General features: G+C 51.1%; 1 protein-coding gene across 3 annotated transcripts; it reads right to left on the bottom strand.

Moving 5' to 3' along the window:
• Window positions 1-3,248: 3,248 nt before the first annotated feature.
• Window positions 3,249-14,892, bottom strand: LOC110550655 (zinc finger protein 345-like). Of its 3 annotated transcripts, none has more exons than XM_021640659.2 (5): window positions 14,602-14,892; window positions 10,580-10,654; window positions 9,179-9,302; window positions 8,599-8,694; window positions 3,249-6,967 (listed from the first exon to the last, which is right to left on the bottom strand). In XM_021640659.2, exons 2-5 carry the CDS (start codon window positions 10,586-10,588, stop codon window positions 4,902-4,904), a joined length of 2,295 nt encoding a protein of 764 aa, XP_021496334.1. In that variant the 5' UTR covers window positions 10,589-10,654; window positions 14,602-14,892; the 3' UTR covers window positions 3,249-4,901. The 3 variants fall into 3 exon arrangements, with proteins under 3 accessions (XP_021496334.1, XP_021496343.1, XP_060222600.1); XM_021640668.2 differs by lacking the exon at window positions 14,602-14,892 and adding an exon at window positions 13,793-13,933; XM_060366617.1 differs by lacking the exon at window positions 14,602-14,892 and adding an exon at window positions 13,789-13,839.
• Window positions 14,893-16,823: the final 1,931 nt, after the last annotated feature.

The following is a 16,823-nucleotide window of genomic DNA, read 5'->3' as shown; positions in this document are numbered from 1 at the left end:
AGGAGCTGCTGACGCTGCGCTTGCTGTTGACTGTGTAAGGCCTCCGAAAGGCCTACCGCAGACTTTTTCTCTACAACCCTCTCCCCCCCACACAAAATCCGAGCAATAGTCCAGGTGAAATGAGATTATGTGGTGTAATTCTATAACCAGGGCTGCCGGGAAGTAACAGGTCATCAGTTAAATAGGGCCGAGTCAATCGATAAAATTAAAGAGCTCCGTAATATAGGGCATTTTGTATGTCCATAATGAATAACAGTTCAGAAAGGACAAACGTTTAAGAAATCTGTAGAATAAATAAATGAATGCACGAAGGAACAAATAAAACAACAGATTTAACGACAGATTTAAATTTGATTGGGGAAAAGTTAAGATGCAATTGTTGGGTCATTCCAATTCTCAAGTAACTTATGATTTTCAGCAAGAAATTACAGAAGCATTTTAGAGTGTGACAGGTATGTATCATACGGTATATGGTCTTGCAGCCTTATTCACAGGCTTCCGTTAAGCCCTGCACTTTCCTATCACAGAGACTGGACAGCAAATGTTATATTTTGCTATCGACTTTACCATGATCCCAATTTTCTCAGGGTCCTCAAAAAAAAAATGCTGTTGTCCCGTGACAGCAGGAAGCCGCTGGCTGGCATATCCTTAAGCCTGCATTGACTCTACCCACATCTTGTGTCAGTGAGGTGGCTGCTTGGTATGGAGTGATCCATGACCTGGCATACAACGAAAGGGAAAGGGTCGCTTGGATTCTGCCCACAGGAACAGGAAGGATAGCGATGGGGATGGCCTCCTGCACTGTGTGTTCCGATGCTGATTTCTCTGCCCGAGATCTGGCTGCAGTCTGGACACTGGCACTGTCATGTCTACGAAGACTCTCGTGTCTCAGTGTTGTGTAAGAATTGTTCTCCATCCTCTCTGATGGGTTAACGCAGGAGCTCATCAGCCTACAGCCGGGCAGAGAGAACCAGAGGCAGGGCTTCTGATCCCAGTCAAGGGGTCTCAGGTGGGGACCAGAAAAGGAGGAGAGAGGGAGAGGAGGAGGTCGCCATGAGGAGTTCATCTTGAGGATGCACAGATGGAGCAGAAGCAGCCAACGGAGACTAAGATGGCGAGGAACACACTGAGACGGCGAGGAACACAGGGCACAGGGAACACGGGAAAGTAGATAGGCTAGTGTAGACCAGTTAGAAAAGGTCAGCATCTGTCCAGCTGTAGCGCTTCAAAGCTTAGTAATAAATCTAGTATGTCCCCGTGTCATTATTTGGGAGCTAGACTGGGTCTTAAAAAAAAAAACTATATGGATCTCTGTCAGTTTGAGGACAGCCTGGTATACAAAGCGACAGGCCTAGGAGAGCCAAGGCTACACAGAGAAACCCTGTCTCAAACAAACATTCCATTTTTACTGGATAACCCGTCTGATCGTTACGGAAACTCTCCCTCAAACTCAGCCTTAGAACGCCTCTCCTCCTCAAAAGGAAATACCTATCCTCATCCTCCTTAAAGCACGTTTTGAGTTAATGTTTATAGGATGCTAATACTCATGCCATTCTTTTTAAGTAAATGCCAGGTGGGTTTGTTTTCTGTTCTTCTATAGAAACTTCCTAACAGAGCATCCTTTCAGCTAGTGTGCATGCGTATACATCATGAATCCCCTGGAACTACAGTTACAGACATTTGTGAGCTGCTACGTGGGTGCTTGGAGTTGAACCTGGGTCCTCTGCATAAACCAATGTTCTTAACCACTGAGCCATCCATCTCTCCAGGCCCATCTACCAGCATTTTCAAAGTTATCAGTGTTTCAGGGTCTTTCCCACCTTCGTGTGTGTGTGAAAAAGCTCTGTTAAAAATACATGAAGCGTGTGAGCTTAGCATACATAGTTCCACACAGGTAACAGTACATTGTGGGTGGCTCAGGAAGGAAGGATCCCACCATGGCTCTGCTCTGTGGGATGGAATCTGGGTCAGTTACACAGGCGATGAAGGAATTTAGCGGAGACCGGCTGTGTAGAGTGGCCCTGGGCCCTTAGGGGTCAAACTCCTGACGACCGGATCCGTTCCTTGAAGTGTGGGACTCCGAGCTGCGCTGTCACAGCCAGCTACGGCAGCTCAGGGCTGGGGCTGTAACAATGTAGGGTCCTGCTTGGAGATGAACACTCATGCCTGAGCCTGTCTGGCACCTGCCTTAGGATGCATCCAAAAAAAATCACTTCCGGTGGCTCCTAGGCCCTTGCAAACCATCTTTCCCCTGATAGATGGGCTATTAATACCTCTTTGTCCATTTCAACCATTTTTTTTTATTTTAATTTTTCCGAACATTAGTGTCTTGTCTGCACTCATGAGCTTTCACCATGTGATGACCTGACTGCACAGGACTGACCCTGCCAACATTCCATCTTGGACCTTTAATTGACGTCACAGCTCTTGGGGGTGAGGGTCATTTTTCTTCAGTGGTGTTGCCACCCATAAATGTCACCACACCAACCTCACACAGTCCTAACTAAACTCAGCAGGTCACACACACACAGAGACCCGAAGGTGGGAGGGGACTTGTTGCGAAGAGGGAAAGGGGAGGCAGGGCAAATATGGTCAGAATATATTACGTACACGCATGAAATTAGCAGAGAATAAAAAAGTACTTTAAATTCGTGATTATTCCGTGCCATCTTGGAACTGGCGGCTCTTTTCTAAATTGAACTTAGTTTTTTAGCTCTTAACACAGTGGATTCTTTTAATCTTTATCGTGTTTATGGGCTATGTGTGCGTGTGTAGATCAGAAGCAACTCCAGTGCTGGTCCTGTCTCTTGTTTGGAGACATGCACAGACACACACACACATTATCACCGACTGCCTCGACCTGCCAGGCCCCCCGAGTGCTGACACAGACTCCGCCATATGGCTGTTTCCTCTCCTCAGCACCCATTTCTTCCTCCACATCTGGCTGGTGATTCCCCTGCCTGATTCTTTCCCAGAGTTCCCACTTCTGCAGGCTGTCCCGCCTAGTCTCTCCTGCTTTCCTATAGTCCACTCTGCTCTTTAGTAAACCAATCAGAAGGTGACGAGAAGGTATTTACAAAAAACTGACACAGGAGGCACTTCACAAAAATAACACCACCAAAGTCTGGCCTGCTCTCAGTTCTCTGTCCAGAAACCAGCATCCGAATAATACAAAGACACCTTTACACCACGCACAAGGGATTATCCCAACAAACAACCACTAAGTAATCTTGAAAAACTAAATATGGTACATATGAATGAACATGACTTTATTACAGTAAAGATATGACAAAATTATCCTGGGTTGTACAGTTCATAGATGACGGTGACTTCAGAATGACATGCACAGGAAATGACTTAAACGTCCTATATGTACATTTATTCACCGTCACTCAACCCACAGTACCCAAAGGCCCCCAGAACAGGCACTTGGTACTGAACCAAACGTACACCTGCGCCCATCAGAACCGCCATCCACCCGCAGAAAGTAGCTAGCGCCACCTCTGCCTTTAAATGTCAGGTCTACCTCTTCTGTGATCTTTTTATTTACTTTTGTAAATGAAACTTTTCAAATATAATTACCCTAAAGAACCCTACAGGTTTTCCACAGGATTTTTTCTTCCATGGTATCCATGTAAGATGAATACATATTATGTATCTTTTGTAGCCTAGTTGAACATGATTTTCTTTCTCCTTTGAGACAGTCTCGTGTTCACTGCATAGTCCAGGCTTGCCCCTCAACTTCTGGGTGATGGGGTGACAGCATGTGCCACGCCTGGCTACTCAGTGCTGGGTCAAACTCACGCCCGCCAGGCAAGCACTCTACCAACCGAGCTGCACCTCCGGCCCTCACAGAACTTCTGAAATGCAATTCTGATTTCTTTTTATGCTCTTGGACTTTCTACGTTGCATTTAAAAACAAGCACTTCTAAGTTTTTCTAGAAAATAAGTGATCCACATATAAAAATCATCTTATGTTTTCCACATTTACACGCCACTGCAGATACTCTAAGATCGAGCTATCTGCCTCTTCTAATGCCTCCTCACGGCACATCAATCAATCAGCTACAGAGCTTTTCCCAAGTAAGCACAGACTACATCATGACTCCGGATGACAGACACGTTATTTTGCCAAAACGTCTTCTAGTCTTACCTATAAGGGGTTTTTGAGTTAGAAATAAATTGGTTTTGTGTCACACAGTATAGCAGTGAATGAAGGGAGCTCTTGGAAAAACGGTTTCTCCACAGACTTATCTTCATGGGCTTCCTCAAAAGTGAGGGCTGCGGATGCGGCTGAGAAACAGAGCACTTGTGCGCACGCAAGGGCTCTGGGGTTCACACCACACGAAAACAGTATTTATGGCCAGCTGTTGACCCAAGTTTACACAATTGCTAAATCACTTTTTTATGGGGCTCTGCATCAGTTTGAGTTTCCTGTCACATGAGAGGCCAGGCCAAGACAAAAGATTTTCCACATTCCTTGGGTATACACTCTATAAAGCTGTGAATCCAAAGGCCATTTCCACATTCTTTTGTCGCCTTTATTTCCTCTCTATAGAATCGTGAACAAATGTTTCCACATTCCTTGAATTCAGCTTTCTTAGCTGGCATGATCTTAGAGATGTCTAGCAACTTCTGACCCAGGAAGAAAGGTCTTCCCATGGTCCTTATGTTCAGTGTCCTCTCCTGCATTTTCTCACGCTGAGCAAGGTGGGAACCTAAGAAAGCCTCCATATGACTCACTTACACTTGCAGGATTTTCTAGCACCGTGGGCTGACTGACATGGACAGAGGCCTGAGTTACAGCTGAAGGCTTTCCCAGATCTCGTGGATTTCCTACGAATGCGGAATGCTGGCGCTGCGGAAGAGACCCAGAGGCAGGCTTTCCCAAGGCCCCCATCTTAGCTGGGCTTCTCGTCCGTATAACCCCCCTGCCGCTGGCTGAGCTGAGCCAGGAGCAGGATCTTGCCCACACTCCTCAGGTTTATCAGATTGTTCACCAGTGTGAACTCTCTCATGTTCAACAGCATCTGGCTGCCGGCCAGGGCCTTGCCCGCCTTCTTCACATCCTTGGGCTGCTCGGCACTGTGAATCCTCTGATGTTTGAGGAGGTGTGACTGCTGGATGAAGGCCTTGCCACACTCACTGCACTCGTAGGGCCGCTCGCCGGTGTGAATCCTGTGGTGGCGAGCGAGGTCCGAGGCGGACGCGAACGCCTTCCAGCACTCCTGACACTTGTAGGGCTTCTCGCCGGTGTGGAGTCTGTGATGGCGAGTGAGCTCTGAGCTGTAGCGGAAGGCCTTCGGGCACTCCTCGCACTGAAAGCGCTTCTCCCTGGCGCGGACGGCCCGGAGCTTGGTGCCGCCGTTGTGCCAGCCCGGGTCGTCGTTGCGCTTCTTGCGGCTGTGCGCTGTCTTGGCGGTCTGAGGCCGGGGGAGCTCCAGATCGTGGAGGCAGGCCTCTCCGCCCTCCTCAGCGCCCCACGCCCGCTCACCACCGCGGGCCTGGGGGCGGCGAGGGGCGTCTGGGCCGGGGCCGCCGGCACCCAGCCCCGGGGCCGCCTTGCTGTGGCTCTTCCGATGCTGGGTCAGGTGCGCCCCGCGGGTGAAGGCCTTGCCGCACTCCTGGCACACGTAGGGCTTCACCCCCGTGTGGACCCTCTGGTGCCGGCCGAGGTCCGACCGGCAGATGAAGCCCTTGCCGCACTCCTGGCACACGTAGGGCTTCTCCCCGGTGTGGATCTTGCGGTGGCGCGCCAGGTCGGACGGGCAGCGGAAGGCCTTGTGGCAGTCGGCGCACTTGGACGGCGTCTCCCGGCGGTGCAGCTTCCGGAGGCCGCTCACGATGGCGCGCAGGCCGAAGGCCCGGCCGCAGGCCCCGCAGGCGAACGCCGCCCCGGCCAGGCCCGCCGCCGCGCGCCCGGGCTCGGCGGCCGCCAGCAGGGCCTTCCCGTTCTCCTTGTCCTCCAGGAGCCGGTCCCCGAGGTGGAGCAGCTGCCGCTGCGTGTGGCCCAGGGCGGAGCTGAAGGAGCGCCGGCACTCGGCGCAGCGGGGCGGCCGCGCGCCCGCGTGGGTGCGCCGGTGCTGGCTCAGCTGCGAGCCGCAGGCGAAGGCGCGGCCGCACTCGGCGCAGGCGTACGGCTTCTCCCCGGTGTGCGTGCGCTGGTGCTTGATGAGGTGCGACTGCTGGATGAAGGCGCGGCCGCACTGGGCGCACGCGTACGGCTTCTCCCCGGTGTGGATCCTCTCGTGGCGCGTCAGGTCGGAGCCGCAGCCGAAGGCCTTGCCGCAGGCCCCGCAGCCGTAGGGCCTCTCCCCGGTGTGGGTGCGGAGGTGGCGCGTCAGGTCGGAGCTGTAGTTGAAGGCCTTGCCGCACTCCTTGCACTCGTACGACTTCTCGCCGCGGTGGGCGCGCGCGTGCACGCTGAGGAGCGAGTGGAAGCGGAAGGCCTTGCCGCACTCCCTACACTGGAAGGGCTTCTCCCCGGTGTGGATGCGCCTGTGGCCGGCGAGGCTGGACCGGAAACTGAAGGCCTTGCCACACTCGTCACACCGGAACGCCTTCTTGCCGGCGCGAAGGGCGCGGTGCCGAGCGAGCTTTGAGCCCGCGGGAAAGGGCTTCCCACGCTTCGTGTCTTCCCCGATTTTGTCACCTGTGTGAACGAGCTGTAGCAAAGGGGGGTGTGGGGCAAAACTGAAGGGTTTTTCAGACTTAAACTCATCTGCTTTCTGTCCTGTGCTCAGTCTTGGGCACAGACTAAAAGGTATGAGCAGATTCGAAAAGGACACCTTCTTGTCTTGATCCTCCTGTGTTCCAGCCTCGCCTTTGCCTTCCCCGTCGGCTCTAGGACACAAACCTTTAAGACTATGGTTTGTATCCATCTCCATCACTTCCCACTGGGATAACCGATTTGCACATGTGTTATTTTTGGGTAGGACTTTCTTCATCTGCCACACGGAATCTGTATCTGGAAGATAAGAATATACTGTTTTATTATCCATAAAGAAAAAAATTGCCCTCAAAAGCACATGTTAAAAAGTAATGTCTTAAATAAAAGTCAGGTGCGGTGGCCCACGCCTGTAATCTCAGCACCGGGGAGGCAGAGGCAGGCGGATCTCTGTGAGTTCGAGGCTACTTTGGTCTACAAAGTGGGTCCAGGACAGCCAAGGCTACACAGAGAAACCCTGTTTTGAAAATAACAAAAAAAAAAAAAACAAAAAAAAAAAAACCCACCAACCAACCAACCAACGAAACAAACAAAAAAACTCTCAAAAAAACAAAATAAAACAATAACAAAACCTGAAATTTGGACAACATTAAAAAGGACAAAAAATAAACAGAAATTTCAGAGAGTTAATTTCAAAGGGTGGAGAGAGGGAGGTGCTTAGAACGGACTAAGATTTTATAAACCAAGAAGCACAAATAACTATCATTATTGTCATTATCATTACTGTTACTGTTATATGTGTGGGGAAACAGACTGTGGGCATGCACACGCCACGGCAGAAAGCACTATGGGTGTTGGGCGGACCAAGGGGATGCACAAGCCACGGCAGACTTGTGGAAGTTACCGTGTGCGTGTGCGTCTGTCAGTCAGTCAGTCTGTCTGTCTGTCTGTCTGTGGGCATGCATAAGCCACAGTAGAGTTCTGGAAGTCAGTGTGTGTGTGTGTGTGTGTGTGTGAGAAAGTCATAGTACAACCTCCAGAAGCCAGTCTTCTCCCAGCATGGGTTTCAGGGACTGAGCTCGGATCCTCAGAAGAAAGCAAGGAGCAAACAGCCATTTTGCTTTCCCAGAGCATCACCCTACCAAGCAGCTGGCAGAGGGCGTGCTGAACAAACGACAAGGGCCATCCTCGACCGAGAGAAAACGGAGAAACCTGGGGAGGCAGACAAGCCAGTGCGTCTCTGCCGTGCTCTGGCTGCTGTCTCTCTCGGGCCATAGCCTCTGTGCACGTGGGTCCTCCTGAGGGGCCCAAACTGCTTCCTTCTCATTCTGACTTCTAGCCACCAGCCTACCTGCTATGCAGAAGTTCCTTGGCTGTTCCTATCGCAGAAAAGGAGACATGCTTTCCCACTGCATACTTTCATAGCACTAGTAAGTCAAGGCGCAATTAGAAAACTAGAACTGTGGGTGAAAAGAATGCCCTAATGAGTTCAAGAGACACACAAGGAGGGAGGAAAGCTTGTGTGTGCTGGCACTCGGAAGGGAAGGAAAGGTTAACAGTGTCTAAATGAATGATCAGTTCCCACTGGAGAGTGGGAACATTTATAAATACCCAAATGGAAAAAGGTAAAGAAAGAGCAAGAGCTGGGAAAGAATCTGATCTACTTTGTTCATACAATCCTGACCATGACATCCCATAAAGGAAAGAACAGCACTTCGCTTTTTGTCACATGACAGACAAATAAGATGGCGGAGCTAGGAGCAGACTCCAGAGGGAAGGCGATGAGGGCCAGGCTGCCGTGCTTCAGCCTTTACCAGAGGCTGTTTGCCAGGGGCGGGGTGTGTGTGTGGGTGTCTGGGCCAGTGTGTGAGAGGAGCTACTGACTCCCTGAGCAGCCAGCACAGTCTGCCAGCCCCGGCGTCTCTACTCACCTGGGCAGAATCTTCTTGTCTCGCTGCCCAAATCCACGTGGGCATCTTGCTCTGTTTCCGGCACAGGGAACGTATTCGGCTGATAAATGCAAAGTCCTGCACGGGAGACAGCGTACAGGGAGTGACCACACGGACAAGAACTCCAAATTTCCTGTCTGGTGCCTTGGTTACAGAGAAGAGTGACAATGACAGGAAGGGCAAGGAAAAACATGGAGCATTTTGGGAGGATGATGAGTATGGACTGCCCCAGTGATGACTACTATTTTTTCAAAAACCACAAGCTATTTTCCAGAAGGAACGCAGCTCAGAAATCCCCGACATTTGTTTAAAAAAAAATAATGAAAGGCTCAGCTGGGTGTGGTGGCGCACACCTGAAATCCTAGCACTCAGGGAAGCAGGGGCAGGCAGATCTCTGTGAGCTCAAGGCCATCCTGGTCTACAAAGTGAGTCCAGGACAGCCAGGGCCACACAGAGAAACCCTGTTTAAAAAAAAAATTAAGTAAGTAAGTAAGTAAGTAAATAAATAAATAGGTCAATAACTGACAACAGGAACCCCGGAATTTCTCGGGGTGAGCCTTACCTACTGAGACGAGGTGGCTGTAGTTCTCCAACATCACATCTTTGTACAGACGCCTCTGCTCCACAGATAGGCACTCCCACTCTTCTGGAGAGAAGTCGACAGCCACATCTCTGAATGTCATCACCTGCCAGGGGACAAGCCCAACGTTAACAGTAAAAGTTAAATGATTTAGCTGGGAGGAAAACAGGAGGACAGAGAAGGGAAGGAGACATACAACGAGGAAAAACTCGAGGTGGCAGTTTGTGGTATGGGGGAAAAGGACATGGGACTAAGTGTGACAAAGCAAGCTGAGAGCCTACAGGCTCTTAAAATGGCTGCTCTGGGCCTGGAGACATGGCTCCGGGGTTGAGTGCTCGCTGCTCTTCTGGAGGACCTGAGCTCGGTTCCAAGCACCCTCCTAGGGCACCCATACTGCCCACAGCTCCAGGGGATCTGACACCCCCTTCCAGCCTCCACTGGTTCCTACACACATTATATCATTCACATAAGCATACACACCATACACACACATTAAAAAATAAATGCAAAGTATTGCTTGGTCACAACATCCTCATCGGCTTCATATAAGGAACATCAAGACAGGAGGCTGGCAGCCCAGAGAGAGATATCCTCCACAGTCTGCACCTGTTTGAAGTCGCTCGCTCCACATACATGGAAAACACCAGAAAATCTGCAGAACTTATGGACTGCTCATTTTGTCGTTTGTTCTTTTAGTAGGGGCACTTTAGTTGAATTTTCCATCCATTTAAATTTAAAGAATTTTTTAGAGATGGATTCCCAAAATAAATACTGCTGTTTTTCCTGGGCAGGATGTGCTCTCCCTGTGAGCAACGGTTAATGAGCTGACTTCATGCTGCTCCCCAGGTCCCTGCACACTCAGTGTTTCCGCCGTAACCCCAAATTGCATCAGAGAGAGGCATACGCTGAAACCAGCCCGAACTCATCCTGACTGAGCCAATGCTCCAGGCTGTAGCACAGTAAGTGAAAGCCCTCTTGGGCTCTGTCCCTTTTCACCGTAGTTCCACGTATGGGTTTAAAGTGACACCCTATATGGAGATGCTTTCCTCCTGACTAGATGTGCTTTCAGGCTTAAAACACAGGGCTGCGTGTGGGAGAGATGGGGCTTTTATCTCAGGAAAGAGCACCATGCAGGGACCTCCCTGGACTGCCCCACAGCACCCCACCCCCCCACCTCGTGTAGTTACAGAGCAAGTGACAAGAACGTTCCTGTGGCTCAGAGGTTAAGAACACTGGCTGCTCTTCCTAAAGGTCCTGAGTTCAAATCCCAGCAACCACATGGGGGCTCACAACCATCTACAGTGAGATCTTCTGGCCTGCAGGTGTACATACAGACAGAACACTGTATACATAATAAATACTTTTGAGACAATGCAGACTCACGTGGTCCATGATGTAAAACTCCTGAGAGTGAGCAGCCAGTCCTCTTCTTGCTCCTTATCTTGATGAAGCCGACTCCTGAGGAAACCAAGCACAGGAAACAGAATCTTATGAGAGGCCTGGCTTTCCGCAGGCCACTTTCTTCCTTGGAGGGGTCAGAGGGAGCATGGTGAAATTCTGCCCCACCAAAACTCAAGAGAAGCCCAGCTAAAGCAGGACAAAGCTATATTCTAAGTAGTTATGGCAAAAAGCATTCCATAGCCAGGTGATGGTGGCGCACACCAGCATCACTCAGCACTCAGGAGGCGGAGGCAGGTGAATCAAGTCCATCCTGGTCTACAGAGTGAGTCCAGGACAGCCAGGGCTACACAGAGAAACCCTGTCTCAACAGATGAATGAGTGAGTGAGTGACTGAATGATCAAATAAAAGAAATAATCATTCCATAGATCAGGACATGAGACAAGGTTATTCTGATTTAATCTAAATGCTTCCAGAAACTCTACAAAGCTGGAGTTAGAAGCCTGCAAAAGAAATGAATTCTCCCTTGTGGAGCCCGCTGGAGCTGCCCAGACTCCTCTGTGTGCAAACTCCAGCAGCTACTGAATCATTTTCACCTAGAGCACCTAAGAAGGGCCATGCTGTACAACTGAAGACAGTTCTGGGGCTGTAACAGGCCTAAGGAAGCTCACTGCAGTCAGCGAGACAGGCACACACACAGCCCACAGTTTAGACCAGGGCATCTGCAGAAACGGGCCACCGCCCCATCGGCCTCCACCCTCCGACACAGTGCTAACGGTGGGCCCCACAGCCTGGGCCCCGGGCCTCCCCCCTGCCCAGGGCGGCAACTGCTCTTCAAAAGCTTTGTCTTTGCTTATGTGGACGAGTACTCTGCCTGTAATACCCGTCTACATGTCCCTGCTGCTCCCTGAGGCCGCGAGAGGACGTCTGATCCCTGGAACTGGAGTTAAAGATGTTGTTAAAGAGGTCATCTCTCCAGTCTCTTAACTCTACATTTTAAAAATAAGGTTTAGGGCTGGAGAGATGGCTCAGAGGTTTGCTCTTCCAGAGGTCCCGAGTTCAATTTCCAGCACCCACATGGTGGCTTACAACCATCTATAATGAGATCTGGTGCCCTCTACTGGCCTACAGGTGTACATGCAGACAGAACATAATAAATAAATCTTAAAATAAAAATAAGGTTTAAACTTAACTAGAGGTGTGGAAGGGGCTGGAGAGATGACTCAACAGTTAAGAGCACTGGCTGCTCTTCCAAAGACCTAGGTTCAATTCCCAGCACTCACATGGCAGCTCACAACCATCTCCAGTTCCAGGGGATCAGCACCCTCTCTGTGAGCACTGCAAGCACATGCTATATATACCCAGGCAAAACACCAATACATGTAAAATTAAAAAAGAAAAAAAAAAAAAAAACAAGCAAAAAAAGTATATACATAGTGGCAAATGCCTTTAATCTTAGCACTCAGGAGGAAATGGCGGGAAGAAGGAAGTTGTCCAGAGCAAGGATACAGTGACAGCGTTCATTTCACGGTCTTGACGGAACCGCCACTGAACAGCTGTGAAGTGGAACACTTCCCTTTAGGAGGAGAGAGGGGACTTGAGAGTAATTGTTACATAGTTTGAAGGGAGAACGGTGCTCATCCTGCATTCCTCCTGAGGCCAGGGAGAGGAATCAGAAATAAACACAACTGTGTGGACAGTCCAGCAATGAGAAAGTCTCGCTCTGTAAGAAGTGGCCCAAACGATCCTAACAGAAATGATATGAAAAGCAGGCAGCAACAGGGGGATCTCTGTGAATTTGAGGCCAGCCAGGGCTCCACAGTGAGACCCTGTGTCTAGACAGACAGACAGACAAAAAGGGCTAGACATTGGTGGCTCACACCTTTAACCCCGGCACTAAGGAGGTGAGGCAGGCAGATCTCTGAGTTTGAGGCCAGCCAGTGCTACACAGGGAAACCCTGTCTCGGAAAACCAAGGGATGGGGATAAAGTATAGTCAATAAAAGGAGACATGAAGATGTAAGCGGGATTCATATTCAAGATGGCAAAACAAACACAGTGTGAGTCCGTAAGTGTACAGCAATACCAGCTGCCTAAATAGATACCAATGGGCGCGATGGAGTGGGAGAAACGGCCCAAAGACCATCACTACCCGGATGTTATCTACATGTTAATATAAGCATTAGATTTAAAAAGGAAAAAACAAACACAGAGAGTGGATGGGCTGCGGAGGTGCCTCAGGAGTTAGGAGCACTTGTTGCTCTTGCAGAAGACCCTGGTTTCCCAACACCCACGTGACGGCACTCGCATCCAGGGACCCAGTACAGACCCAGTACGGGCTCTCTCCTCAGGAGCCCGGCGAGCACTTCGTAGGCATTCAGACACACAGGCGAACGCTCATGCACATAAAATAACGTTATTTCAAAAATTTTAAAACATGAACAGCTGTGCTAAAAAGATCACCCGCCTACAACTTGAAAAGAAATTCTGACTTTTCCATCCCAAAACATTGTGAGTTTTAACATATTGGTGGAAAAAAAAGCAACGAGAGAATCAATGACTATATATCTAGCCAAGCTACCATTCAATCCTTTAATTAATTAACTTATTTTAGCTTTTTTGAGACAGGGACTCACGATGAAGCCCTGGCTGGCCCGGAACTTCCCAAGTAGCCCCGACTAGCCTCAGACTCACAGAGATCACAAGTCTCTTGCCTCCAGATTGCACCACTACGCTCAGCTCATCAATTCTGAAAGGTCTAACGAGGAACCAGGAGTGGACACACGCTTGTAATCCCGCCCGTGAGGGCCGAGTGGCTGGAGTTCCGAGCGGTGAGTGGCCCAGGTCAGTGCTGAGAACCAAATTCAGATCCTCCGCAAAAGTAGTGGCACTCTTCACAGCCGAGCTCTCCCGGGCCCTTTCCCTACCCCTCCATCCCCTAGTCGTGTTTCTGCCGTTTCACCCACCCTCACTTTGAGCAAGTACGACGCCTGCATTAAACACAGACGCTCATTCTTCGCGGCGCCTGCGCCGCTGTCCTATCCTGTCGGCACACGCGATCACGTGCCTGCAGGCACACTTAAACTGTCCTCTGGATGTGACCACCCTTCTCTGGAACACACACAGGGCAGGGCAGCCACCCAGGGCCCAAGCGTGCGGACCCCACCCCCCAGCCCCACCCCGGGCTCCCGTACCGACCCCGACCCGGCCGGCCCGGAGCACCACCGCAGCCTCTTCAGAGCCCCGCGCTCCGCAGGAAAGCCCTTCGCCCCTGAACACGGCTGCAGAGGCCATCGTGATTCCAGGCCTCACACTGACAACCGCTATGTGCCGCGAAACACTGAACTTTCCCAGGGATCCAGGCCTGGAGCCAACTGGGTCGGAACCGCCCGGAAGTCGCTTGGTCGCAGTGCGCTCTGGGAAATGTAGTCCAAACTCTGTACGGTCCTCAACAAAAGACCAGGCCACAGCTATCAACTTAAAGGTCCTGGCTTCAGCCTCCACTACTTCCACGGGCACCGACCACACCCCATACAACGCTCCCATCTGTTCAAGAGAGCTTCAGGAACTTCAGGACAATGCGGACGCCTCCATACCGCTCGCCATCTTTGGACCTGCACTAGCCATGGGTGGGATGGTTCCTGGGAAATGTAGTCCACTGCTTGGGAAGCCAGAGACACCGGCCTCAGAAGAAGGGCCAGCTGATGCCTGGCACTGACAGACCCATGGGTTGGCTGTTAACCGGATCATGCTTGAGTTGAGTTAGTTCAGTTCACACTCTTTCTAGACTCCGGTCTGATCCGCATGCAGCCGGATGCCGGCATAAGCCACGGCCTGCCTCAAAAACAGGCACAAACCACCAAGTGACAACCGTGCCTGGGCTTGGGTCTTTAATGATGCTGCCAAATACATGTCTGCGCGCGCGCGCACGCACACACACACACACACACACACACACACACACACACACACACACACGACCCCTCGGCCCACGACCGTTTTCTTACCTCGCGCTCTCTCTGCCGTGCAACTCCCCGGCCGCACACGCGGCCCCCACGGCCTCTCCCTCACACGCTCAGGCCTGCCGCTGAGGGCTCCGTCACCCGCGGGGCCGGGCTGGCTTCCTCCTGCGCTGCCGGGCCGACCTCAGGCGCAGGGCTCCCAGCTTCGCGGACCCCAACTTCCACAGCCCCGCGGGTCAGATTTCCGCCCGGGGATTGGGTGACTCTAGGCGCGGCCTCGGACTACATTTCCCAGAACACCCCGCGGCCCCCTGGAACTGCACAGCGCAGAGGTAGGGAACCAGATCGGCTAGAACGGCCAGTGTTTACGTGGGTTAACAGCAGCTTAACGCTAAGCCCGATCCCCCGGGGGCGCGCGCTGGAAGGCGGGACTCGATTCCGGCAAGTCGTCTGCTGAACGCCGCACGCGTACCCCTCCCCCACACAAACATAAACAAACAAATGTTTTGTTTGTTGGTTTTGTTTTTAAGTCGTGTTCGCCGCGCACGCCCAGCACAGTGGCTCACCTCTTTAATTCCCTGCATCTGGGAAGCGGAGGCAGGGGGAGGGCTACGAACTGAAGACCTTAAGCAAATAAGGCCTTAACAAATAAGTATTGTTGATAGTCAACTGAGGACCTACGGCCAACCAGCAGGATGAAGGAGAGCAAGTGGGTGGTAAAGCGCTGGGCGAAATTTAAGAGTCAGAATGAGGGCGTCTTACCGAGGACTCTGCTAACGTCAGGTTGACCGGATAGGGGAGAGGTCTAACGGGAATGAGGGTTCAGAGGAGCCTGATCAAAGTCTCCTCTAGGGAGTTTTTACCAGCTGGACTTTCCTCTCGACTCCGATGATCGGCCGAACGGTTTGTGCCTGTTGTGCTGTTCGGCCCAGACTTACGCTCCAAGAACTTCTTCGGAGGAGTGGGCAGGTGCTCCTCCTGGGTTTGGGGAGAACTTGCTTAGCCTCTTTAGGTGCCCTGGTGCCAGGTGTCTGGATGCTCCCGCCTGTGTAGGGCACGGAGGGCACCAGGTGACTGAGGGAGATGGAGAGGTCTGTGGAATTGTTGTCTGTGTCTAGTGACGGAGTAGGGAAGGTGAAGGCGGCAGGGATTCCTCGATTGCTGATTATGATCGCATCCGTGTGTGTGTGTGTGTGTGTGTGTGTGTGTGTGTGTAGTTTGTGTGACCGTTTTGTGTCATGCTTTTTACCAGTTCAGGGTCCCTTGACTGTGTGTTCCTGGGCTTATGTGTTTGTGAGCATTTACCAAAATGTGGGAGAGTGTAAGGTGGCTTCACGGAAAGGTCTGACCACTTCCCAGTGTGCCGTTTCTAATTTCGTGTGTGTGCGCGCGCTGTGGCCGTGCCTAGGGCCAGGTACTGCAAAGGCTTGCCTGTGGGATGGATTTTGTTTCGCTTGGGACACCTGTGGCTCTTGTGTCCCCACTGTGTGTGACTGATTGGGGAGTCACTATAGGTGAGGGACATCTTGACTCCAGCCACAGGAGTCTTCTTTAACACCCTGGGGCAGATTCTGCCCTGATCTACAGCCACCCCGCTTTTGTCTGATGCTTGTATTGCACAGGAAGCGCCTAGAGTTCTCTAGTTTCTTGTTGTATGTGATGGGTGGTATGAACATTGAGCCAAAGTGACCTCTGAAACAGTCAAACAGTCACACAGAGTCTGATGTGTCCTAACTCATCTATGCTCTGCCACATAGCTGGTTACCTCTGCTCAGGTACTATGCGTCTTCCTGGGCGAATCTCCCTTGCCTGGTTCTATCCCAGAGTCCTTTCTGCCTGCCAAATGTCTGATTAGCTATATGTATTCATGTTGCACAGGATATGAGCGTATGAGTCTATGCATGTGCCACGGCACACAAGTACAGGTCGAAGTACAACTTGAGATGTTTGAGGCAGAAAGATTGTGAGCTGAGGTCAGCCTGGGCTACTGAGTTCCAACCTGGGCTACATACAAAGCAACATGCTGCCTGAAGGGGTAAAACAGACAAACCACGGCTGTTACTAGGTCGCTAGGAGTGGGCTTTCAAATGACTGCAGAGGCTGAGGCAGGAATTGCAAGTTCAAGGCCTATACCTGCTGGCAGATTTGAGAGTCTGTCTCAAAACAAAACAAACAAACAAAAAACAAAAACAAAAAAACCAAAACAAGCAAGCAAGCAAGCAAGCCCCCCAAACCCCAAACATTACTGACAGTATGTAAGGCACTAT

The sequence above is a fragment of the Meriones unguiculatus genome, chromosome 14, assembly GCF_030254825.1.
Source record: "Meriones unguiculatus strain TT.TT164.6M chromosome 14, Bangor_MerUng_6.1, whole genome shotgun sequence".
Classification (NCBI taxonomy): domain Eukaryota; kingdom Metazoa; phylum Chordata; class Mammalia; order Rodentia; family Muridae; genus Meriones; species Meriones unguiculatus.
The sequence above is the reverse complement of the archived record's forward strand: the minus strand, read 5'-3'. Positions and strand labels throughout refer to the sequence as shown.

Bases quoted from the DNA above. Each gene is read 5' to 3' on its own strand.
- LOC110550655 (XM_021640659.2), bottom strand. The intron at 8,695-9,178 runs GTAAGGCTCACC...TCTCCCGTGCAG, and splicing joins CAGCCACCTCGTCTCAGTAG to GACTTTGCATTTATCAGCCG. The intron at 6,968-8,598 runs GTGAGTAGAGAC...CTTATCTTCCAG, and splicing joins GACAAGAAGATTCTGCCCAG to ATACAGATTCCGTGTGGCAG.